This window comes from Panicum virgatum, chromosome 9K (genome assembly GCF_016808335.1).
Source record: "Panicum virgatum strain AP13 chromosome 9K, P.virgatum_v5, whole genome shotgun sequence".
NCBI lineage: Eukaryota > Viridiplantae > Streptophyta > Magnoliopsida > Poales > Poaceae > Panicum > Panicum virgatum.
In genome coordinates, this window is record NC_053144.1 from 59,364,030 (window position 1) to 59,389,288 (window position 25,259).

At 48.6% G+C, this 25,259-nt stretch overlaps 3 protein-coding genes across 4 annotated transcripts; 1 reads left to right on the plus strand and 2 right to left on the minus strand.

Annotated features, from left to right (window-relative positions):
* Positions 1-1,040: 1,040 nt before the first annotated feature.
* LOC120648842 (probable protein phosphatase 2C 31) lies at positions 1,041-4,031 on the minus strand. The gene is made up of 4 exons (XM_039925491.1): positions 2,602-4,031; positions 2,248-2,361; positions 1,527-1,791; positions 1,041-1,421 (listed from the first exon to the last, which is right to left on the minus strand). The coding sequence occupies exons 1-4, from the start codon at positions 3,979-3,981 to the stop codon at positions 1,306-1,308; spliced, it is 1,875 nt and encodes a 624-aa protein (XP_039781425.1). The 5' UTR covers positions 3,982-4,031; the 3' UTR covers positions 1,041-1,305.
* An 8,876-nt stretch (positions 4,032-12,907) lies between these two features.
* Positions 12,908-16,082, plus strand: LOC120652838 (receptor-like cytoplasmic kinase 176). The gene is made up of 6 exons (XM_039930772.1): positions 12,908-13,291; positions 13,719-14,050; positions 14,127-14,262; positions 14,346-14,488; positions 14,580-14,703; positions 15,500-16,082. The coding sequence occupies exons 1-6, from the start codon at positions 13,222-13,224 to the stop codon at positions 15,829-15,831; spliced, it is 1,137 nt and encodes a 378-aa protein (XP_039786706.1). The 5' UTR covers positions 12,908-13,221; the 3' UTR covers positions 15,832-16,082.
* A 111-nt stretch (positions 16,083-16,193) lies between these two features.
* LOC120652840 lies at positions 16,194-19,500 on the minus strand. Of its 2 annotated transcripts, XM_039930774.1 has the most exons (5): positions 19,357-19,497; positions 19,209-19,256; positions 18,450-18,701; positions 17,976-18,223; positions 16,194-16,954 (listed from the first exon to the last, which is right to left on the minus strand). In XM_039930774.1, the coding sequence occupies exons 3-5, from the start codon at positions 18,697-18,699 to the stop codon at positions 16,520-16,522; spliced, it is 933 nt and encodes a 310-aa protein (XP_039786708.1). In that variant the 5' UTR covers positions 18,700-18,701; positions 19,209-19,256; positions 19,357-19,497; the 3' UTR covers positions 16,194-16,519. The 2 variants fall into 2 exon arrangements, with proteins under 2 accessions (XP_039786708.1, XP_039786707.1); XM_039930773.1 differs by having other exon boundaries at positions 19,209-19,500.
* Between the last annotated feature and the right edge of the window lie 5,759 nt (positions 19,501-25,259).

A 25,259-nucleotide genomic window follows, 5' to 3' on the forward strand; every position in this document is an offset into this window, starting at 1 on the left:
GACCTACAAAGCAGGCATAAAAATATGCTCCTCCGGCGGGGAGACCTCGGAAGTTAAGGCCCTACTCCGAAGGCATCGAGCTCTCAACTTGGACCAACGAGAATTCAAAACCGGATAAATCAACGCAGGTTCTTTTCATCTCTCTTTGATTTCTTATATATACAGCCCCATTGACATGGTTTTCCAGGCATGTATAGTTGGGACTCTGTCCACCAGATCGATGTCCCTTCATCACCACCTTGTTACTTGTGCTCTTGTTTGTTCTTTATTGGAGTATAATTTAAAAAATAAGCACCCTCTTCGATTTTAAAATGTAAGGTGTGATTTGGTCTTTAATTTCTGTTATACTAGTCGTATCATCCATCGCAATGAAACCGTGATCATTGAAAAAAATATTTGAATCAAATTGTATACTAATTTTGTACAGGAAAGCCAAGACAATTTTCAGGCTAAAAAATATACCAGTTTAAACAACTCAACTCGCTTTGACGTTCCAGAAGGAATGGAAAATGTTGCGGTGACGCACTAGCAAAACTTGGGGAAAAGTTACCTTCTCCAGTAAGGGTCTACTAGTCTGCTTCGATTTATTCGCCAGACACACGGGTTGGTATTTTAAGGTTTTGAAAAGTGATCTTTCCAGTGATGCATTGTAACCTCACCTCCCTACAGTATGATCGTGATAGCATTTTGACACGGTTGAATTGGACAACGATGATTCATTGGGGATATTTTAATCTATCATTTGGGAAAAGCCACGCACTGATCTTATGTTTCTTGCACCAAAGAAACCTTTGATGGGCGCTGTTTTTAGCCTGTGACGTTGGCTGCATCAGACAACGATGTTCAGTCGCATTGTATTTTCCTTTCTCCGGAAGAAATGAAAAAACTAAGCCGAACAATGTGCTTGTATGGCCTGCTGTCAGCGATCTGAATGCAGGGCAGCGTTGCTCCAGGTGTGCTGGAACGTGCCGATTCAGTGTTTCTACTATTACTAGCATCAGAGTGATGGACACAGCATTTCTTATTTAATATATACTACTATTTCCTTTTCTTTTTCTTTAGAGACCGCAATGATGCGAAAACCCTAATTACATACTATATATACTAGTACATTTTTTGTTTTCCTTTTGGCGATTACTTAAGCCTAGCTACTAGAGTTCCTCCTGCCTAACTATGTACAACAGTTTCGGCAAGAGCGAACATTGTTCTAATATAAGTAAGGTGAAAAAGGTAGCCGAACGGGTAATTCATGGCAGCACGGTCGACCATGACCCCACCCATCTCTTCTTCTCTCAGCTCCAGATCCTAGACGGACGACCTCCAGATCCTCCCCTCGAAGGAGATCACGATGATGGACACGTCGTCATGGTAGTGCCTCCTCGCGCCGTGCGGGATGTGCAGCAGCTCGTGCGACGCCATGCCTGCAAGGGAAGAAGAAATCCAAGAGGACGATGTCATCGAGATTCAAGAAGCCGGCTGGTTTGGATTTGATCGTGCTGTGCTGCGGGCACGGCTGCGTTGCTCACCGGCCTTCCTCGCGGCGCGGATCACGAGCTCGCCGACGAGGTGCTGCGCGGGGTCGCCGTCGGGCTGCGCGGCGGTGAAGGCCTCCACCTGGTCCACCACCTCCTTGTTGGTGAAGTACTGGTAGAGGCCATCGGATGACAACACCAAGAACTTGTCCTGCGCGCTGATGCGGTGGTGGCACAGCGCCGGTGTGCAGCTGACGTATGGGGCCGTGCCAACGTAATTGACCTTGAAGGCTTCCAGAAGCCTGCTGTTCCACTTGGGCTGCCAGAGAGAAATGGCCGCAGAAACATCAGTTTTTTTTTCAGAAAAAAAACTAGAATCGTCATCAGGTTTGCAGATTGACATTTGAGAGAAATATGATGGTTTAAGACGACATTGCAGTACGGCGCGCCTGAATTTTTCTGGTTTTTGTGGTAATTTTCGCCGACAAGCGTGGAATTAGAAGCTACGACTCCACTGAGCTACTGTTGACAGCCACTACTCTGCCATGATTTGGGGAGGCCTAGGAACAGAATCACCCGAGAACACCCACATGATTGGTTGCTCACAGTTCTAGTCCTAGACGGTGATAGCACGACGCACAGAGCATGTTCATAAGAACTGCACATCTTAAACGCCGCGCAAAGGAATTTCCACCAACTGCAGAGGACTATCCGACAACAGAAATGTACTTGGGGTTGGGCATGCGCACAGAAAACGAAGCAGAACCGGAGTTACCTGCTTCAGGTAGCCGACTCCAAATGCTCTGGTGACGTTGATCTTCCCCTTCACACGGCCATTGACGATGGCGTTCCGATCATCCAGATGCTGGCCCTTGATCCTCCTCACCTCCTGCATCGCCCAAAATTCCGGCTTGGTGAACCCACAGAAAGAATTCAATTGACACACAGGTTTGTCACTGTCTTATCAAGCCTGCTCCTTTCAGTGCAGTTTTTCCAGTTGTCAAAAGTTGTTTTTCCTTTTTTAATGAGATGACAAGAACAAACGACGATGAATTCTTGTTCCAAATCAGTCACAAATTAATTGCACATCTGAATAAGAGAACAGAGCAGGGGAAGAACGCAGGCGTACCTCCTCGACCGCCGTGCTGTGCTCGGGGGTGAGCTGCACGGCCTGCAGGCCTTCCCTGTCGTGCGCCTCCAGCTCGCGCATGATCTCGGCCTTGAACTGCTGCAGGTCCTGCGACGCCTTGCCGAGGACGTCCTTGAGGTCAGGCTCCGGCCGCCGCGCCAGCACCGCCCGGCTGTCCCCGACGTTCATCACGTACACGTCCGTGCCCTTCATCAGCATCACCAGCACGCACGACCCCATCAGCCCCAGCTCCGGGCTCTCCTCCGCGCGCTCCTCCGCCGCCGCGAAGAAGGCGTCCTCCGTCTTCTTCAGCGCCCGCGCCAGCGCCCGCAGGACGTTGCGGTGCATTGCCGTGGCGTTGCTGCCTGGCACGGGCCCTTCCGTCCGCCTGCGCTTAGCCTCCACGCCTTCGCCGTTCGCTTGCGCGAAACAGGGGCGCTCGGCATTGCCCGGAGTGGGCTCTTGGTCGCAGCACCCGCCGTCGTCGCCGTCGCCGACCTGGATGTCGTCCCAGAGCACGCCCTTGAGCTCGCCGTGCACAGCGACGTAGAGGTTGGCGAAGAGATAATCGGTTGCGTCGGGGCCGTTGAAGCCGTCGTATATCCCGACGAACACCCAGCCGTGCTCCTCGGACACCGCGACATGGAACCGGTCCTCGCCGGCCATGCCCTGAGCCCACTCCACATTGCCGTTCGGCGGCGAGCGGTAGTCCCTATCGCTGAAGGAGACCTTCATCGGATCAGCAGCAGGTTCCTGCGGCCGGCGGCTATAGCGCGGCGACCCGAATCGGAGCTTGGAGGCGGTCTTCGCCAAGAACCGCAGCAGCGATCCCTCGTCATGGCGGCGGGAGCGGGCGTCGCGGCGCTCGGCGATGAGCTTTGACACGCTTGATTTTTGCCTCGCGGATGACGAGATGGACAGGGAGCGTTCGAGCGGGCCTGACATGAATGGGCGGCCCGATGGCGGGCCGGAGATGGTGGACGTCGAGCCTGATGTCTCGGAGAAACGGCCGGACATGAACTGGAGCGGCCCGGACATGGACAGCCTAGGCGGTGCTGGCTGGAGCGGCGCGGCAGCGAAGGACCGCGAGCTCTCGAAGGTGCACGCGGTCGACGGCGGCCACGTCATCTCGTTGAACAGGTGGAACGACGGCATCGACGCGGACGTCGCCAGATTGGCGCTGATGGCGGCGCCGGACAAAGAGAAGAAGGACGGCTCCGACGCCATCGCAGCTGCCGTCGGGGGCTGGTCGAAGACGGCCCCCGATGGCACGTAGGTGAAGGAGTGGCCTTGGCTGTCGTCGGGGAGCGGGTCCGAAGCGACGGCGGCCGCGTAGGGGTCGCCGGAGAAGCATGGGTTCTTGGTGATGCCATTACCCATTTTGTTTTCTTGGGCTTTGGATTTTGGGGATCGGCGGAGTGGAGGGGGTGGATGAGTTGACCTTTCTGGAAAGGGAGGGTAGGGGAGAGGGTGGTTTTTTTTTATGGGAGTTGACTATAGTTGGAGTCGAGTGATGCAACAAGGGGCAGGCCCACTTTTGAGTGAACGGAAGCGCTCTTGCTTGGGGTACCCTACAGTATCCATATCATTTTGATATCACACCATGATTTCTCTAGTAAGGGTTTCCATCTCTCATGGAAGAAGAGGTTTCTGGGTTATCAAAGGCTTCAGAATCAATCGAAGACGCTTCGGTTTCTCGAAGTTTTTCGATTCTTATGGAAGTATTTCTAATGATATGCTAGCTCTGGAATGGTTTGAAGAGGCGTCCGCCCCACTTTATATAGGCATTCCGAGGGGGAGGGGCAAGGGACCGGAGAGAGGGAAGGTCGTTGTAAGTAACATACAATTCACGCAATCAATATAGAGATATCTAGAGAAATCTTTAACAATAAATGTATCAATAGATACAAATCTTGTTATATCTTGAAGATATGATAACGAGCTATGCACTTATATCTTGACGCAGGCCTGCAAGCACACCGATGTAACTCTTAGAAATGTAGCATGCGACAAAGTAGGTTGGTGATTGAGTGTTTTCCCTAGATTATTGATACATAATATGTTTTATGCTTTAGCCCGTATAGAACCTCACGGTCAGTTGCATCTACATTATCCTTAATGTGCGGAGTGCCTCAGATTGTGTGGACAAATAAGGCACCATATTGCATTCCAATATTAACAAGATCAAATTAGTTGCCTTTTAATCATCTTCCGTTATCGCATATTGTTAAAATGGCTATCATGAAGGAGGGCTCTTAGCGCTCTAGTATTATCAAGTAACTACTACATTTCCGCAGTGAGTAACAAATAGTTCACAATATTAGTATAGCAATGTCCAAAGTAATATATACATTAAAATTTATCGAGAGATGCAATGTTACTATTCTTGGGGATACGATGACGATAAATGCACTCATGTCTAGGTGCAGGCACATCGATGTGAATCTTACTCAGTACGCGACAAAGTTGGTTGGAAGACATGTCACAAATTGAGCGGTGGGCGGTTATCGTGGAAGGTTAATACTTAACAAGTTAATAAGAGATATGCATATACAATGTTATTATTCTTGAAGACACGATGACGATTGATGCGCTCATATCTAGGTGCAGGCATATTGACCTGACTCTTATTAACTTAGTACGCGACAAAGTAGGTTGGAAGACAGGTCACAATTGAGCAGTGGATGATTACCCTAAAAGATTAATACTTAATAAGTTAACAGGGGATATGTCATCTAATCTACTTACTTTGATAAGCAATGTGCAATGCATTAGCCAATGCAGAGCCTCACAATTAATTGCTACGATGTCAATGAGATGGCAATATAATGAACTCAATATTACCACATTGTCCTTAGTATGTGGAGTGTCTAGGAAGGAGGGTGTCTTGCTCTATAATACTATCAAGTAAATGCATTCTGTGGTGGGCAACGATCAATTCATACAATTAGTATATTGGTATCTAAAGTATTTAAATTTATCATTCTATACATATGTTAGTATATATCAAAGATATGATAATGATCAATGCATTACTGTCGAGGCGCACACCCATAAACATATCGATTTAACTCTTAGGACCTTATCCGCGAAATTAAAGGATGTAAAACAGGTAAAAGACAAGGTGGTAAGCAGTTACCCTAGCTAGATGGTTAACATGAACCATGCCATCATATTATTATGCTATATATTTTTAATATACTACACAAATGTAATTATAAGCAACACATTATTAGCATGCCTATAATTTGGTAGGTTGCAAGAATGTCTATTCCTAGGTCATTCTTGATATGTGGAGCAATCGTTCTTGTGTTAAGAGCATCCATCCTCATGTCTAAACAAGGCACCACGCGCTTGGAGTCTAGTATTAACAATAGCAAAGTATGTGTGTTATTATGATAAGCTATTATTGCATATTGTTAAAATGTCTAACGCAAAGGGGTGCTTGCTCTCTATTATTATTAAGTAACCATATTCATGGTATTATAACTCACACATTAGTATAACAATGTCCAAAGAATTTAAATTTATTGAGAGATGCAATGTTACCATATCTTGAAGATATGACGATTACTGACGCAGTTATGTATAGGTATACGATTATACAATTTAATGTAACAACACTCATATGACATGTATGTTTAATATTGAGATACTTAGATTTTCTATATCTAGGAGATATAGACATCCAAAAGGTAGATTAATTTTATCAAGATATGTAGATTTTTTGTATCTTGGAGATATTGTGATATGTAACAAGCTTGTTTAAAGCCGTATAGGTGCAGGCATATTGAATTAATTCTAGAATTTAGTATGCAACAATCTGGGTAGGAATGACAAGTCATAGCTTCGGCTGTGGGTAGGAGACATGCCATCTAGCACCTGTAATTTAACATATATCACAATTATTATATAGCATACTTGTTGAATATAATAAAGATATATATTTCCATGTACATCATTTTGCACACAATCTCGTTGGCTATTGCAGCGATGTCACTAATGAGACAGCGCGCAATGTTCTAGTGTTCTTAACTTTGTAACCCAATGTATCATTATCGCTATATCTTTGAGATGTGAAGTATCTCTCCTCATGGTCTTGGTGAATTGTGTTTCGTGTTAGTCTCCATCGTTAGCTGGAGGCTACAATTAAAATTGGATGTAGGTAATATGTCTCCAAGGGTTCCTCTTGTGGATCCATATCTTGGTACCCATAGCAAATTAGTGCGGCTAATAGCCCCTGATTTGAATTTTCATCGGTGGCATGACCAACCAAACCAACTTGCCGCTACATACACGGAGGACTATCTAGAACTACTCCCCTAATTCAAAACAATATAGGCCCATCATCATCGGCCAGCCTGAAACGTGCGATGAGTGATCCCAAAGCTTAGAGCACACTTAGAGAAACGTATTAAGTAAAAACCTTTGGGGTGCCCCTCTTGGATAAAGCACGTGTTGTCCGAAACATGACTAGAAAAATACCCAGAAAAGTTTGCCAGGGGTGGGTTGTTTCGGCTATGGCCTGCGCGGCGCGGTCAGGAGGGTCGGGACGGCTGGGGCGCGGGCGGATGGGCCGCGGAAGAGGACAACGCGGGAGTCCGGCGCCGCGCGCGGGGACGCAAGGTCAAACGACCAACGAGGCCGCCGTGACGCGCTAGGGTCCGTGCGCGCGCAGCCCCGGGGACGACGTGCCGACGAAACTGCCAGCGGCGGCAGGTGATGCCGCCAGCGTCGTTGGGTCTCGCGCAGTCCGTGTCCGTTCCCGCTCCAGGGAGACTTGGTGCGGGGGACTGCGCCGCCGCCCGCGCGCGCACGCACGCAGAGCGGCCAGCGGCGGCCGCCCACGCCGTTGCCAGATGGGCCGGCGGGCAGCACCCAAGTGACGCTCCCCCCTCCCACTCCGGCGTGACGCGGCGGACAGTGCCGGGGCACCGCCCACTTGGCGCGCCGTGCAGACGTGGTTTCCACTTTTTATTTTAGAATTAGGTGTGGTTTCCACTTTGTAAATGCCACACACGCATACACGCAGAGCGGCCAGCGGTGGCCGCCCAGGTAGTTGCCAGATGGTTGTGGCCCGGCGGGCAGTGCCTCAAGTGACGCTCTCCCCCGCGGTGGTCAGCGCAGCGGCGCAGGCCGCGCGTGGCGCAGCCCGTGCGCCGGGCCACCGCGCACCTGGCGCGCCGCGCAGACATGATTTTCATTTTTTATTTTTTTTAGAATTAGGCATGGTTTCCACTTTGTAATTGCCACGCATGCACGCACTCAGATAGGCCAGCGGCGGCCGCCCATGCCGTTGCCAGATGGCTGTGGCCCGGCGAGCAGCGCCCCAAGTGACGCTCCCCCCTCCCCAGCGTGACGCCGCGGTCAGCGCAGCGGCGCAGGTGTGCGCGCAGCGCAGCCCGTGTCGGGCCACCGCCCAACTGGCGCGCCGCGGAGGCGTGATTTCCATTTTTGTTTTTTTAGAATTAGGCGTGGTTTTCACTTTGTAACTGCCACGCATGCATACACGCAGAGCGGCCAGCGGTGGCCGCCCAGGTCGTTGCCAGATGGTTGTGGCCCGGCGGGCAGCGCCCCAAGTGACGCTCTCCCTCGCGGTGGTCAGCGCAGCGGCGCAGGCCGCGCGTGGCGCAGCCCGTGCTCCGGGCCACCGCGCACCTGGCGCGTCGCGCAGACATGATTTCCATTTTTATTTTTTTTAGAATTAGGCATGGTTTTCACTTTGTAACTGCCACGCATGTACGCATGCAGAGCGGCCAACGGCGGCCGCCCGTGCCGTTGCCAGATGGCTGTGGCCCGGCGAGCAGCGCCCCAAGTGACGCTCCCCCCTACCCAGCGTGACGCCGCGGTCAGCGCAGCCTGTGCCGGGCCACCGCCCAACAAGCACGCCACGGAGGCGTGGTTTCTAATTTTATGTTTTTAAAATTAGGAGTGGTTTTCACTTTGTAACTGCCACACATGCACACACGGGCCACCGGCGGCCGCCCACGCCGTTGCCAGATGGCTGTGCCCCGGAGGACAGCACCCCAAGTGACGCTCCCCCAAGCGTGACGCCACGGTCCGCGCAGTGGCGCAGGCGTGCGCGCAGCGCAGCCCGTGACGGGCCACTGCCCACCTGGCGCGCCGCGCAGGCGTGGTTTCCACTTTTGTAACGGCCGCGACTCCCCTGGCTGCACATGAGCCGATTGCTCCATGTGGGCCAGTGGGCCAAGGCTTGCAGGGCCGATTTCTCTTAACGGCCCACACTACTAAGTTCGTCGGCGATCCGCTGCGCCGCTTGATCGCTTCGCCCGAGAAACTGATTGGCCCATTCCGCCCAACAACAAAGAGAAGCTTTGAAGGCCCAGTAGCTTGTCGTGGTTGGGGCTAATGCTCTTCGGACGGGCCTTCCCAATTTTGAAGCCTCTATTTTTCTATTTCAAGAAGAAGAAAGGTCTCTTTCTCAAAAAAAAAAAAAAGAAGAAGAAGAAGAAGAAAGGTCTCTATTTTACCGTCTCGTCCAGGAATGTGCATGCCGTGCAGGGGCAGTCGACGGGTCCACGATCGGCGCTGTCCGTGCTCCCTGGAAAAGCAGCTGTTAGCGCCACCCGTCGCCGTCGGCCGTCGCTGCCGTCGGCGCTCGCTCGGCTCCCGGAGTCAAGCCTGCCCGGTTGTCACGCCCTTTTCTGTGGTGCGCTGCCGGATCCATGGAGGAGCAGGACCTAGTAGGTTACTAATTTGCACGCCACGCCGTCACCGAAAAATCAAAGGAACACCCCTTGAGCTCGTTGCCATTTTAAGCTCGCGGATCACCGCCTTCCATGAATCCGAAGGTCGATGGAATGGAATGGAATGTAACCGTACGGATACGATCGTCATTCCATTCCACAGGGAAAAAAAAGAAAAGAAAAGATGGGCCCGGGAACGATGCTTGCATCCCAAAGGACCCAAACGGGCACTCCAGTGTAAAAACTGTATCTGGCACGAGTGCAGTGCAGGGCGGGGCGTCGAGACACGTGACCCGTAAGCCGTGGGCGTCAGTCCGGTGAGTGTGATCTTTGCATTCCTGGCACGTCCACGGAAGAGTCAAGTCGGCCGGCGTACAGCAGCAGCAGTAGCAGAGTTGTCGACACGCAGCGCGTACGTACGCTAGCTTGTGGCTGAGCTGGGGCGTCTGTCCTCTCCGGCTCTCCTCCATGAAAGCAACTCCGATCAGCGAGCGAGTCCTCGGCCGGCGGACTCCTTGACCCGGGCGGTTGCCTGGCCCAGGATGCATTCGGCATCAACCATCAATGCATCATGCATGCATCTGCGCGCATCCTGATCAGAATTCAGACACGGCTGCGGGGCCGGAGGTCGTTCCCCCGGCGCCCCGGCTCAGGGCGATGTGGGCCGCCCCCGAATTAACTGCTATCGCCTTCTGATCCGAACGTCTGATGCTACGCTTCATGTGCGGCGGCCATGGCCGGCTCCTCCTCCGCGCTGCAAGCTGCTCTTCATCCTCTACTCGTCTCCGCATTGCAAGTTGTTCTTCATCCTCTACTCGTCTTCATCCTCTAACACTTAGGTATTTTTTAACCTTTTATGGTTAAAAAATACCTAAGTGTCATTCTAAATTTGCCAAGGTATGCCTTCACTTTGGCATGCCTATATTTTTCTGCGAGTGGAAATGCCCGCATTTTTATACTAACCAAGCACGCTATCACTAATCATGCGTCTTAGCGTCGTTCCGAGGCTAACGATGGTTTGTCCCTGCCTCCACCCATCGCAGACCGGGTCTTGTGCGCACGGTGGAGTCGTCCAAAAATTCCGCACGATGACAGGGCCCCTGCGAGGACGTACGTGTACACGCGGGCCAGGAACAACGGCGCTACTGGTACGGGACATAGCAGCTGTCGCCAACTGAATCGACCTACCTGGTATAGTACGCCACATGTGGTAGTAGACGGAGGCAAAGATTCTGTAATACTATAGCTGCAGTAAAAACTAAACGTTTCCGATCCTTCTGTCTGTCCTCCTCGTTGTGCAAACAGTTTCTTTTAGGGTCAGGGTGGAGACAATAATCCCCCCATCCTATTTTAAAACGAGAGTTTTGCGCAAACAGTATTGCCACCCTTGGAAGCTTCTTGAGCTAACTAAACACCTGTTCATCACCAGCCCCCGGCTGGTACGCAGTACACGCGTGTGCACTCATACGAACACGTTTCTGAATTTTCCCATATGGAATCGCAAAAAAAATTCAGGCGGCAGCAGTCGTTGGTTCCTGCGGCGTGCAAGGCAGCTCGCCAGCCACAACCGCACCGGACGGACGGACGACTTCCTCGCTCGCTCCCTCGACAGGGACGTCCCGAGCTCCCAACCGGATTCCTGACGACGCCCCCGGCCCGGAGGTAGAGGCGACGCGCAACTTCTCACACTGCCCACCACGGCCATTAACCTGCATCGCCGTTCGCCCTCGACCGCGCGCGCGGCGCGGCGCGCCACGGTCTCTCTTGACTCCCGCTCGTTTCCCCTTCGGCGGCGCGCGGCCGCCTGCGTCCTGCGACGGCTCGTCGAGGACGCATCGCCGCCGCCGGAGCCGAGGGTGGCAATGGCAACAACCAAAAGACGAGCGCGACTCGGAGACGGAGAGGTTGCCGATGTGATTCCGCGGGGGGCGGCGTGGCAGTGTGGCACGGGCACGGCATCGTGAATTCGTGATCGGCGACTCGGCAAGCGCCTCCAAAGTTTCAAGCCAGCGGGACGCCCGCCAACCACCCGCCACTTCCAACCTTGCCGAGGCTCGCTAGTCAAACGGGTGCAGTCCCGGGCTACCGGCCGTGGGGGGCCGGGCCCACCAACGCGTCCCCATCGCGTTGCCTGTTTCGCACAAATCAGTGGCGGGAGCACTGCAGCGGCACTGTGGTATTCGCTGGATAAATGATTGCGTCTTGTTGGATGTTGTCAGTCACCAGACACCAAATAAAAAGCACGTATAAACTGGACTCACTACTTAAATCCGAAAGAGCTGGCGTATTCATGTGGCGGCAGTGCTGCTGAGTGTTGCATGTCGTGCTCGTTTAGTAATTCGGATGCTAAAAAAAGGATACTATGCCGACGAAGTTGAGCTGAAGAAACTGTGCTGGAAGCCGATGATGAGAAATATAGATAGAGATCATATTAGGAAAAACCTAAAAGTTTTGTTTCACCGTTGTCTCACTCCCCGGTCACCACCACCCGAAAAACGATATCGTGGGAAATGAGCTGAAACACATTGGGATATTTGCGTTACCAAACATGACCCGGTGCATTGCTATGATAAAGGCCGCATAAAGTCACCAAGCATTTTGTGATACAAAGCAATAACAATGCACTAATTATTTCTTCATCTTGTGATGCACACAGTGGACAACATTCTGCACCGGCTCCTAGGTCTTTTGGGCTGCTTCGCACAAGCCGCCTCAATATAAAGAACAACAAAAATGATATTTGGGTCATTTCCTGTAAAAGACCAGTCCAATGGGTAAGCACTCCCTTACACTTATACGCCCTTTTTGAATAGCTGATAGGCACCGTTCGAGGTGGACATCTGTGGCTGGCTGGTGCCAGTATCCCAGCTGGCGGAGGCAGCCAGCAGCCCATTCCCAAGGGGCTTATTCGCGAGCTGTTTGGCTGAACTGGGCTGCTAGACGACTAGGCTGATCAGCCCAGCCAGAAACCAACCCAGCCTTGCCCTTTGCTATCGATCGAACATGCTGATAATTTGTGTTGCTCCATTATCCACAAGTAAGATGGGACTATTTTCAACAGTTACCATGGCGGTTGATCGGTTGGGACAGATAAAACTGGACAACAAAGAAGTTCATGTCTCGTGGGAACTGCTATATTCCAAATGGGCCATCAGAATACAATGTTTTGAACTTTATCGTTGGAGTAATTAATGTTGTTTTCACAAAGGGAGAAATCTAAAACAATACTCAATTCTGTCATATTTTTTTCGCAACTAAGCTCATTGAAATTATTTTGTTAAGCCAAAAATTACTACAAAGTTGCATATAGCAAATATCTTTAGTCAACAGATGCAATTAATAACATAGCGGGGCCCATAAACAAAACCCGTGAAAACAGTGGCATAGTTTGACATAATCGTAAGTAAACCATAAAAAGATCTGAACGAACACCTTTTGGTGACACTGTACAATTTTGGACAAAAACACAACCAAATCTTTTTGCACTACTCAAGACGGAACTTGCAAAATCGGAAGAAGAAGCGAAGGCGTGAAGCGCATGGAAGCAAAAAAACAAGGGGTAGAAAAGAGAAGAGGGAGACGGAAAGGCGCCTTGCTCCTCCATTAATGAGCTAGTCAGCTTGTCTCAAAAAAAAAAAAAGAGCTAGTCAGCTAGACCGACCCCACGGCTCACCCCACCACCACCCTCGCTCGCAGGCAGGCAGGCAGCCCAGCCAGCAGCAGCCATGATTCTACATCTCCTTCCAACCCAGCGGAGCAGCGAAAGGATGACACCACAAGCCAAATAAACCCAGGCGTCCTACCGCTTCTAGCTCCCTCCCTGCGGCCGGCCGAGGAGCTAGGAGGAATCCAGCAGGGAGCGCCACGCGCGGCCGCCTCGCGTGGGGGTTTTAGTTGGTCATCTTTGTTCCTGATGGGGAACTGCGCCGGCGTGGAGGGGAACGCCGAGATCAACCCTTCCTTCAGTGCCCCCAATTCGTCAGGTACTGAAAGCTCGTTTCTTGGCTACTCGGTGTGAGCGTGTTTGAATCCTCCATGTTTACTCTGTTTCTAGCAGAGATTTCCGGTTTGTTTTCTACTGGGGGGATGAGCGTTTACTGATCCCTTTTGCTGCACTTGGAAAGAAGAAAGAATAGTCGACCTGGATTCGAATAAACTGCTATGTTTTCTTGCCCTCCCGAGAATAGAACAATTTAATAGTCCATTTCGGGCTTATTTTGTCAGAATTGGTAAGCGAAAATATACAATATTAGGTGAGAAATTAGGATGTTTTCAAGACGATCGCAACTTTTTCTTTACAACAATGTGAGATTTATTAGGCAAGAAGTGGCAGCACTTCAATTCTGGAAGCATATCATCGCAAGGGACAGACTTTTTCTCTTACTAATATAGTAGATGCTTGTAATTCAGGGACCGGTTCTAAGAACAGCAGCAAGAATGCAACCGACACCAGCACCTTTGGTACCAAGACATCCGGCTCTTCATCGTCGGTGCCACCTACTCCTCGTACGGAGACAGAAATTCTGGAATCATCAAATGTCCGAAAGTTCACCTTCAGTGAGCTGAAAGGCTCCACAAGGAACTTCAGACCGGACAGCCTTCTCGGGGAGGGAGGCTTTGGCTCGGTGTTCAAGGGATGGATGGATGAGCGCACGCTTGCACCTGTGAAACCAGGCACTGGGATGATTGTCGCAGTGAAGAAGCTTAAGCTCGACAGCTTCCAAGGGCACAGAGAATGGCTGGTTGGTGCCCCCCCACTCCTATTGCATTTGTTTGACTATAAGGTGGTTTTAATTTGTGTCTGCAATAACTTTGTAGGCTGAGGTAAATTACCTAGGGCAGTTGTCCCACCCTAATCTTGTGAAACTTATTGGGTACTGCTTGGAGGATGAACAACGGCTTCTTGTGTATGAGTACATGCCAAGAGGGAGCTTAGAGCATCATCTTTTCAGGAGTAAGCTCTCAAGTTTTCTTTTGTGAAGTCCTTCATTCTTGGATTCTTGCTTATGAGAAGGACTGAATGCTATGATATTACAGGAGGGTCGAACTACCAACCGCTCCCATGGAACTTACGGATGAAAGTTGCACTTGAGGCGGCCAGAGGCCTTGCTTTCCTGCACGGCGACCAGGCCAAAGTTATCTACCGTGATTTCAAGACCTCCAATATTCTTCTCGACTCGGTCTGTATGCAAATCGTTCACTATAAAATATGTGCTAGTCAATTGAATTTTGATCTAAAGATATTTAATTATCTATTTGACTTTTTTACAGGAGTACAATGCAAAATTGTCTGATTTCGGTTTGGCAAAAGATGGTCCAAGTGGTGATAAAAGTCATGTCTCTACTAGGGTCATGGGGACACAAGGATATGCTGCCCCTGAATATCTTGCAACAGGTAATCTTTGCAGCATGATTTGCCAGCCAGTAATACATCATATTGGTTCGCTGTTGTTTTGACACTTTATAATTACTATGCTGAGAAAGTGGGTAAATGAAGCTGTGGTGTTTCATTGTAACTCATTCCTTTTTAGTTAATTTTTTTATTTTCATCAATCCTCATTCTCTTTTTCATTATTTCTCCATTTCTCTGTAGTTGAGGAAAGAAATATTTTGCAAGACAAGGATACTGATTGTGTGCATGCAATTTCTGTTAGATTCATTTATTCAATTTTATATGGCATGATCCTGCATTCTGCTTAGACTCGCCTTTTGTTTAAAGCAACTCATTTATCAATTGCAACTGGGGAACATAAAATAATTTGTGTCAGCAAAGAGCACAGCATGTTGCTGTACAGTCCCTTGATTGGCATTTCTTGTCTTGTGCATGTGCTGCTTACGATTTAAAAACTCAAGGAATTAAGTGTATGATGTATGGCATCCTGTAAAGGGGGGAAACATTGAAGCATCACGTTATGCTACTTGAAAGGCACTTTAAGCTGTGCAATGCCTTTGATTAGTCCCAAAAAAAATGCATCTACATTCTCCAGTTGGTTTCATGCATGAACTACCATGAAATCAGAATTTATGGTACAAGTCAAGTCAACACACAAATTCTGATTACTCGACTGCTTCCAAGTTGAAATTGTTCTTTAACCTACAAATTTGCGCACATGATCTAATGGTTTAAGTCAACATGGCTTGCATATGCATAATTGATGGCAACGTCTATTGTTTACCCTCATGATGCACAGGCCATTTGACCGCGAAGAGCGATGTGTACAGCTACGGTGTTGTTCTTCTGGAGTTGTTGTCTGGGCAGCGTGCTCTGGACAAGAACCGCCCACCTGGCCAGCACAACCTGGTGGAGTGGGCTAGGCCTTACATCACCAACAAGAGGAGGGTGATCCATGTCTTGGACTCGCGGTTGGGTTCCCAGTATTCCCTTCCCGCGGCGCAGAAGACCGCAGCCCTAGCACTGCAATGCTTGTCGATGGACGCACGATGCAGGCCTGGCATGGATCAGGTTGTGACCGTGTTGGAAGGCCTTCAAGACACCAAGAGTGCAGTGAGATCTGGCAAGTAGGAGAATGGCTAGTTACGGTTGGTCTTGCCTCTCTGAAGGATCGTCGTCTTGTAGTACTCCAATGGAGTAAAACGGTGAACGGATGAGGGATTTCAGGGGCAACTTGCTTCTGAAGAGTGTATAATATTAATATATCTTGCTTTGTGTATAGCTAGCTGCTTCGTTGGTGCAACTTTTTCTCTACATATGTATATTTTAGCCGTCCACTTGTGTTGTATCAAGTTCAAAAATAGTTCTTTTTGTTGGGTCCAGCTGCATTTTCTTCAGATTCTTGAACTGCTTTGCTGTAGAATCGTCACTGCAAATTGCCCGCCAAACAAACAATATCTACCAATACTGTGCTTCTAAAAACTGAAACAACATAAGCAAGGCTGGTTTTATTATTTCGATTTCAATAAACATGTACTTTTATTGCTTCAGAGAACACATAACATGAATGGATAGCAGAGGAAAAAAGACATCCGTATTCTCTGGTTCGTCCACAAATTACAACCAGAAGGAACACTGGCAAAACTGTAAAAGTAGCTCAATACTAACATATCAGTGACACGGATTGTAGAACAGGTTCTACAGGCGTTTAGGTTTCCAGGAGATCGCAACAAAAGCTTCTAAAGCATCGAGTACATCACAGCAAATTGAGATAAGCCGTGATCAGCTCAACATGACGGACTATGCAACTAATAAACATCTAAAATCTTCGGCCACCAGAACTATAAGCACGGCCACCAGGGTATTGGCTACGGTGTTCAAAACCACGACCCCGACCTCTGCCGCCACCATGGAAATCTGGGTAATCTGGTCTATCAGTGAAGGATTCATACTGGCCATGGCCAGAAGCATAACCCCGATGAGCTTCTCCATAAGCACCTCCAGCTGCAGCGGCAGGTGTGGCTGCTGCTGGTGCTGGATGATAACCATGCTGCTCGCCAGGCAAAGCTGTTGGGTGATAACCATGCTGCTCCCCAGCCACAGAGTTATTGGCATAATGGCTCATGCTGGCCTGCTGGTATTGCTGCTGGCGTGCCAAAGATTCCTTACGCAGGAATTCATCTCTATAGTTTGCTTGCCGAGCCCGAAGTGCTAATAGTTTCTCCTGGTACCGTGTATTTATCTCCTTCAATCTCTGCAAAGAGGCATAGGAAGCACGAAACAATGGTTGTCTTGGTTTCAAATAACACATATAACTATCAATAAACAGAATGCAACAGCAATAGCAGATAATTCAATTAAATATAGCAGCTCCAGATTCCAGAGTGCTGTAAGGGTCACAACATTATACTGAATCCCTGTGGCGATTTCCATTTTCCACAGTTCACTTGTTGAATATTAGAAATGCATATGATTATCAGGCATACATTGTTTTTAAGAAAAACATGGAATTTGAGTTCACGCGCATGACACCTTCAGTTAGCTGATTCGTCCATTATTATAGAAACAAATCCAAGCATGAAGATCCCTTGAATCACAATAATAGGGTAAGGCAATGAATATATGGACAACCGTATGAAGGGGCAAGATTACAATTCCAATTTAGTAAGTGAACCATGCTGGCTTTCTAGGTGAGGATGTATTATCATACTTATCTGAATGGAATGTTATTATATATGTCATACGGACGAAAACCTGAATGGTAAATCTGCTTAGTTCATTGCAAGCAGTTTGGTCATGCTAGATGACCATATAATTATAGCATGTATAAGCTGATATATTTGCATGCAAGTTGAAAATATGCATATTGCATAAAACTGACCAAGTTATAAGATACAAAATGAAAAACTAACAGTGTAAAAGTAGCAGTTGACCAGCATCCACATATGCATTTGTTTTCCTCGAAAGGCTAATTGTATCAAAATTGAATTAGATAATGATATTACTTTGGTCTCGAGAAATGGACAAGGACCTCATTTCAATGGTCAGAAGGAATATAAAAAACAGGAGTAAAGAACAAAGCATTCAAGCAAGTTGATCAAGCCAAGGCTAAAATAAAATTCAGGACAATTCACAATTCAATGAAAAACTAATCAAACAATTAAATCTGTATACTGCAATGCAACTATTCCTAGGTAGGGGGCATAGGGCAGAATCATGCATTACTCCAGTCGTCGCATACCAAAGGAGAAAAAATACTGTACATTTTGACATACCTCCATGTGTCTAGAATTTTCAGCATCCTCAGCATCCTGTAGTTCCTTGGATAGCATCATGATGTCCTCATGAAAACTTTGCTCTAGACCTTCAAATGTCCGAGGAAGATTATAATCATCGTATCTTGTTTCAGTCCTATCTGTACGAGCCTGGTCCCTTGTTTCCTTGCTGGGCTGCTTTTCTAGACCAACCTTTGGATCAGATCTCTGTCCATCGTAAAAGGACTGTGAACCCGCAGCACTTTGACCTGCATCACTACAGGTCAGTATAATATCACAGAACTGTAACTGGTAAGCAATTGCTTACATCTGCTTGAACATTCCCAAATAGAATTACCCACTATGCAACCACCCCTTGAACCCTCCATTGCAATATATAGGCTGTGCCAGTGCAACTAGTTATATTTTGCAAGCAATGAAGCAGGACTACTTGATAGAAAAAGAAGTATCAAACTAATAAGGTGCAGTACTTGCCTTCCTTATATGCATATGATGGAACCTGGCTTGGCATGTCTGGTCCACCTCGATCCCATTGACTCTGCCTCACCTTCGGGGGAGTGTACTGGTGCTCCCCAGGAGCTTGCGCAGGATCTCTTCCAGTATAGCTGTTCTCAGGGTGTTGCTGCACCCTTTGCTGTGCTTGGTAGTGATGCAACTGGGCAGCAACCATGGAATTGATGTCTGATTCACCGTATTGTCCCTGTCGCCTCATTCTATCCTGCATCTCTGAAACACAAAAGTACCAAGGTTGGCAACAAATTGTTTGAATTTCGATTAAAACAGATCACTGTTCGTGGAATAACAATTGGGAAATCTAGACTAAACAAACATATTATGCACCATCAGATATTCAGATCAACATCCTAAGAGCCCAAACAGAACTAAAAAACAGCTTAGGCCATCATGATTCGATCCAACACCGAATTCTCCACTACTGCAGCGATATCCATCATCTAGTTGCAGAATTCAACACCAACACAAGGTGATATTTCCATGCTTCCCTCCTAGACGACTGCCCGCAGAAGTTGCCGAACATAGTAGCCGCTAGTCCTTGGGCAGGACGACAACATTAGGACCTCAGACTCGAGCCGACAAGAGCATCAGCTTACCAATGGAGCACAGGGGGCAAAGCGGGCGGAGACAACAACAGGCTTACGGGTAAGCCTTAAAACCTAAGAGGACGAGCTAGACGTAACCCTGAAAATCGATACCGAAGCGGACGCAGAGACTCACCTTCGAGTATCGTGCGCGGGTTGAGACGGTCGTGCCGGCCGCCGGGACCTGGCGCCTGGCGGTGCGGTGGCAAGGGCGGCGGGCCTGGTTCGGAGAACGGTGAGATGTGGGTGGAGCCGTGGAGGTGAAGGAGCGCGGCCGCCGGGACCTGGCGCCTGGCGGTGCGGTGGCAAGGGCGGCGGGCCTGGTTCGGACAACGGGGAGATGTGGGGGGAGGTGAAGGAGCGCGGCCGCCGGCGGGGGACGGGGCAGGCCGACTAGGCCGAGTCGCGGACGGGTGCGAGGTGGGCTGGGCGGCGACAGCCCAAATTCGTAGCGAGAAGATTAAATGAGAGAGAAAATTCTACAGTACCCCCCTAAAAAAGAGAGGAAATTCTACAGTACAGAACTTTACCTCTTCCTTTTTTTCGTGTGAACTTACCTGGTTCTCTTTTTCCAAAAATTCCCTATGTGATACCTTAACTTCGTTTATTTCCTTATCTAGTCCTTCCATCAGTTTTGAGCGTTAACAGTGTTAACAGCTACTCCCTCCGTTCCAAATTGTAGGTCGTTTTGACAAATCAAGATATATAGATTTTGCTATGTATCTAGATAAACACTACGTCTAGATGCATAGCAAAATCTATGTATCTAGATTTGCCAAAACGATCTATAATTTGGAACGGATGGTGTACGTCAAAAGATTGTTTGTAACCAAATTGATATATTTAAAAATGCGAAAATAATCCACTACAACATTTCTTCTCTTTTCAAAAAGTTCAAAAACATGTACCAATATCAATTTGGTTATAGAAATATAAATAGAGATAAAATGGTCTTCTCATGTTCATGCTAAACTGCTAACACCATTAACACTTAAAACTGACAGAAGAGCGAGATAAGGGAAGAAACAAAGTTAAGATGTATAGAAACTTAAAATTGAGAGGGCCACGAAAGAAACAGGTAAGTTTAGTAGAGCTCTGTAGGGAAGTTTCTCAGTATATCAGAAGACGGCGGGAGTGGTTTGGACTCGAAGGCAACCCGGCGCAGCAGCTGGTGGGCTCAGTTTGATTAATGGGTTTGAGATTCGCGAACTTTTTTCATTTTTATATTTTTTAAAAATTAAAATTTCAAAAATATATGTCTGTTTTCAAATATTTTAAAAATATATCCCGGTCGCCCTCCCATAGGGCGACAGGCCCAATGTGTAATTTTTTTTTTCAAATTTGCAACGAAGTCCCTGGAGAAAAAAAAAGGGGACCTGTCGCCCCCCCAACGGGCGACAGGGGCCTGTCGCCCACCCCTCGGGCGACAGGGCCCTGTCGCCCGTTGGGGGGGCGACAGGCCCCCCTTTTTTTTTCTCGGACTTTTATTTTTGCAGGGACCTATTTTGAGCTATTCGAGCGTGTATTCGTCATCATCGTCGGCAAGATCTCGGCCGCTAACTCCTACCGCACGTAACTTGTCCTTCATTAAATCACGGAAAAAAATCGCAAGAACTTCCCTTATTTCACGAGCATTATGGAACCCACAAACATAATAAGTTCACATAAATAATATCTATAAAAACAAATGACAAGTAACCTATCACAATCATAAACATCGGATACAAATAAGCGGTCCACAGCTATCTCATTACAAATAAACATCATATACATCTAACCACCCCTAGGGCGTCGGACCCTCTTAGCCCTCTGCTGGGCACGGACATGTCCCTCGGAGTAGGTGAGAACATCCGGAGACCTCACCTGTCGCTCAGGACGCGCAAGGGGCTGCGGTGTCTGCTGCTGAGAGATCCCAAGTGGTGCTCCTCCTAGCTGTGAATACCCCAAGACATCGGGGTCACCTTGCGCGGCAGGCTCTTCTGGACTCAAGCTGTCGAAGTCGTCTAAGGTGAATGTCTCGTTATCTGGTCGAAAGGAGGAAGAAGAAGGTCCGGCGCCCGCATCGGGGTAGAATCCTACGCAAAAAATGTGGATGTTAGCGTACGCTCGTATATTTCGTAATGACATGTAGAAACCGAAATACGAAACATAAATTAACCTGTGTAGGCCGGTATCTGTGGCCCCGGTACCATCCCTGGATACGGTCCGCCAACTGGTGCTGTCCCTCTAAACATTCCAGTATGGCCGAACGCAGTAGCTGGATCGTATCCTGTATGTGATATTAGTAAATATGTAGGAACACTTGATGTAATTTTAAAGAGATATGTACGTTACCTGCACTTGGGAAGAACTGCGACGTCGGCCCGTGCATGGTCGACGGACACGGGAACGACGACGAGGCCTGAGACGACCCGTGGCTGTCTTCGTACTGCACACGGCTTCCGAAGTTGTACGCTACCTGACGCAACTGATCACACTGCCTCGACCATGCCTCTGTCTGCTCAAACTGGGTCATTGGGGATCCGGCACGTACCCTCGTCAGGTAAGTCGAGCAGTCCGTTTCCATCATGTTGCAAAGGCGAAACTGCATCAATTCAGTAAAGTTACAAACACATGAATTATCTTATAAATATGATTATATATATATGCAAATATGATCAAGAGACTCACCGCGCCAGCTAGTGCCTCCACGTGGTGCCGGGCATAGCCATCATGAGGCCTCGCCTGGTGTGGCTGCGGGTGAGTGTCAATAAAAACCAGACGAGCCCGAGTCCGGGGTAAGTACCAGGTGAGGTAAGCCCTAAAGGAGCTATCTGTGTGTGGTCCTGTTGGATGGACCAAGTGCTCGTCTGCCTGTTCCCATTGGTCCACCCACGGCTGGATCTTGGTGAGCCAATCATCAGAGCACGGCAAGCCACTCCTTGACAACCTACAAAGTGGACCACGAATAATCGTTAGATTCGACACGAATGTATGAGCCAAGTTCATTCATAATTACCTGTGGTCTTGGCGACTGACACGCTCCAACGCGGTGGGCACCGGAAACTCCTGGCGCTGCCCAAACTGTCTCCTGACTCTCCAGGGGCAATATGCCTCAACCGCGATGTCATAAACCAGGACGGCGGAAGTAAGCCACAGGCTCGCATTCGCGGAGCAGTGCGAAGACAGGCCTGCTGGTGCACGGGTAGCCACAGCCTCTGGGCTGTAAGGCTCCCAGACAACGTCCTCGGGCGTCAGCATGTCGAGCTCCGAAACAAACTCAGGATATGCGCGTTTAACCCGCGCATGTGCCCAGGACCTCTGCATTCCGAATAAGTAAAATTAAAATTGCGCTAATACATCATGTAACAATGAATAACAAAATTAGGTTTGTTGCGAACATACCTGACGCCAGATCCAGATAGTTCCCATAGTGGGCCTCTCGTCCTCCTCGTCGCCGTACATGCCCCCGTGGTAAGGCTCGTGGCTGACCAAGGGGCGACCAATGGCTAGCCTCTCGTACGACCAAAGCTGTAGCAGTAGTGGGCACCCTGACAGGATAGCGTTCCCATGTGTCTTCATGCACCCATCGCAGAGTCCACGGTAAGTGGCTGCATGTACCGCCTCACCCCAGCTGTAGGGCGGTACGTCCTCGTCCCCATCCGCAATCTCCCGTGCATACGGAAGGAGAATCCTATCGACCGAGTTGCCATGAGTGTTGTTGAACATGATGTAACCAAACAACCAAAGTAGGTACGCCTCCAGCGATCTGGTCACACTGTACTCGTCGGCATCCGCAGCCAACAAGGCAGGCTGCATAAACAATTAAGATTAATGGTTTCAACTGGCAATGGAACATGTGAATTGTAACAATTAAATTTATATATGCAATGAATACGTACTGTAAACTGTAGGAACCAGGTCTTCGAAGGACCTGCTGCTCGCGGGTGCGGGTTGATCGGACATGCTTCGTCCACGCGGTCAACCAGGGCAAAACGGGCCTCCAGCTCATCCTTCCACGAGGCCGCCACCACACGCGGACCTACAGCCTCCCCGACGATAGGGAGGCCGAGGAGGTAGGCCACGTCCTGCAGCGTAGGAGTCATCTCCCCACACGGGAGGTGGAACGTGTGTGTCTCCGGCCTCCATTTGTCAACGAGTGCCGTCAGGAGGGATCGGTCGAGCTGAATAGGCCCAACCTCGACAAGACGGCTCAGAGTCAGTAGGCCGGCCTCACGTAACCTGCAAAAAAAAACAAAAAATGTCGAAACAAAGGAATACCGGCGAATACAAAAGTGATAAACAATAATATTTCATTACATACCGGTCACACCAATCGTGGTGTATAGAGATCGCCTCGCCGGGTGGACGAGGACGTAGCACCTCTAGGGCTCGGTGCTCAACAGCTGCAAAGTAAGACCTGTGGCTCGAGTCGATCACTGGGTCTAGCAAGGAGTCCATCTCCATACCTGCATTCAAAAATATATGAGAACACATAGGTAAATATATATTTCATACAAACTGGACACATAAATACAATAATACTTAATTACATACCTGCCATATTTCATTACTACATATTACAAATAATGAAATACAATTGTGGATCATGACACCGAATGCCTTCCACGAGCAATTCTCGCCGATGCTCGTCTGAACGTAGGAGGTGCTCCATCTCTGGGATTTCCGAAAGGACCGACGTCAGTAGCATCGTGAAGTGCATTCTGAGGACACTTCTTGTAGTTGTGACTCAATGATCCACATTGGCTGCAACGCTTTTGTGCCTTGCTTGCTTCCGACTCGTCCATACCATTCCGAATACGACGTGTCTGACGGCGGCCTTTGCCTTTTTTAGTGGCTGGATCAGGAATAAACATCTTATTCTCATTATCCTGAGTGAAAGGCCCCACAATTCCAATCCCGTATACCTCATGTCCCCATGTGGATACAGCTGCTTCCTTGCTGAAGTACGGTGAAACAAATAGTCCTGGCTGTAACGCAGACTCTGCACATGCCGCAATGAGATGGGAGCATGGCATATGCAATAACTTAGGCTTCATGCAGGAGCATAATGCTTTACCATCAACTGTAATCAAACTCTCATGTACCACTCTATCTCTGCGGATACCACGACCACTTCTATCCTTACATAGAACCTCAAATCTATGCTCCATTGTACCTGTGGATATGACGCGGTGCAGTTTTGCCTTTTCAATCTTCTCTTGCATATATTGTGTCACTCTTTTGCAAAACTGAATTTGGGGGTTGCTGATGTTTATGCTTGCAGCCGTGTAACGCTCTCTGAAATACTTCATGCACCCATACATGATGAACTCAACAATTCCCACAAGTGGAAAGGCACGACAAGAACGCATAACCATATTGAAACACTCTGCATGGTTCGTTGTCTGAATACCATACCGTATTCCGTTGGTATCATAAAGGAATGACCATTTCTCCTTAGGTGCACCTCGAATCCAGTGTGAAAATGGCTTCTCAATTGAATCCCTAGCCTCTGCAGCCTGACTCGTGCCTACTCCTGATGCCCTTACCTTCACTAACTCTGCAGTCAACTGATCAAGCATCTGCCATAATGCTTTGAATTTTCTCTGTTGATTTTGGGTGCACAACCTCTTAAACAGGTTCTTAAGATCCTTGTTCTTGAAGTGTTCATAGAAGTTTGCACCCATATGCCTAATGCACCACCTGTTTTGGACATCAGGCCATAATGGAGGCGTTGTCGCAGTTCCACGTTGCAATTTCAGTATTGATTGCAGGATACCTGCATGCCTATCACTAATAAGGCACACATCTGGACGTGCAGCAACAACATGATTCTTCACTCGTTCAAGGAACCAATACCAACTGTCTATGTTCTCATTCTCAACAAATGCAAATGCGAGCGGAACAATTTGGTTGTTGCAATCTACACCGATTGCGGTGAGTATCTGACCTTTATACCTTCCAGTCAAAAATATGCCATCAATGCAGATCACCGGAAGACAAAACTGAAATGCTCTAACAGAAGCACCTATGCAAAAGAAGGCTCGTTGCATAATTCTTTGTCCTCTAGTCACGACTGGTAAAAGGTATGTGTCATAAAAGCTTCCAGGATTTCTAGCAGCAACCTGGGATAACATACGAGGTAGGTTATCATATGATGCCTCGTATGTGCCGAACCGCATCTCGAACACCCTTTGTTTAGCCC

Coding starts and splice junctions, on each gene's coding strand:
- LOC120652840 (XM_039930773.1), bottom strand. CDS start 18,699: ATGCAGGATAGAATGAGGCGACAGGGACAATACGGTGAATCAGACATC. Junction 18,224..18,449: donor ATCATATGCATATAAGGAAG/GCAAGTACTGCA, acceptor GTAGTGATGCAG/GTCAAAGTGCTGCGGGTTCA. Junction 16,955..17,975: donor AAAATTCTAGACACATGGAG/GTATGTCAAAAT, acceptor GCCTCTTTGCAG/AGATTGAAGGAGATAAATAC.
- LOC120648842 (XM_039925491.1), bottom strand. CDS start 3,981: ATGGGTAATGGCATCACCAAGAACCCATGCTTCTCCGGCGACCCCTAC. Junction 1,792..2,247: donor GAGTCGGCTACCTGAAGCAG/GTAACTCCGGTT, acceptor TCTCTCTGGCAG/CCCAAGTGGAACAGCAGGCT. Junction 1,422..1,526: donor CCGCGCCGCGAGGAAGGCCG/GTGAGCAACGCA, acceptor CTTCCCTTGCAG/GCATGGCGTCGCACGAGCTG.
- LOC120652838 (XM_039930772.1), top strand. CDS start 13,222: ATGGGGAACTGCGCCGGCGTGGAGGGGAACGCCGAGATCAACCCTTCC. Junction 13,292..13,718: donor CAGTGCCCCCAATTCGTCAG/GTACTGAAAGCT, acceptor CTTGTAATTCAG/GGACCGGTTCTAAGAACAGC. Junction 14,489..14,579: donor CCAATATTCTTCTCGACTCG/GTCTGTATGCAA, acceptor ACTTTTTTACAG/GAGTACAATGCAAAATTGTC.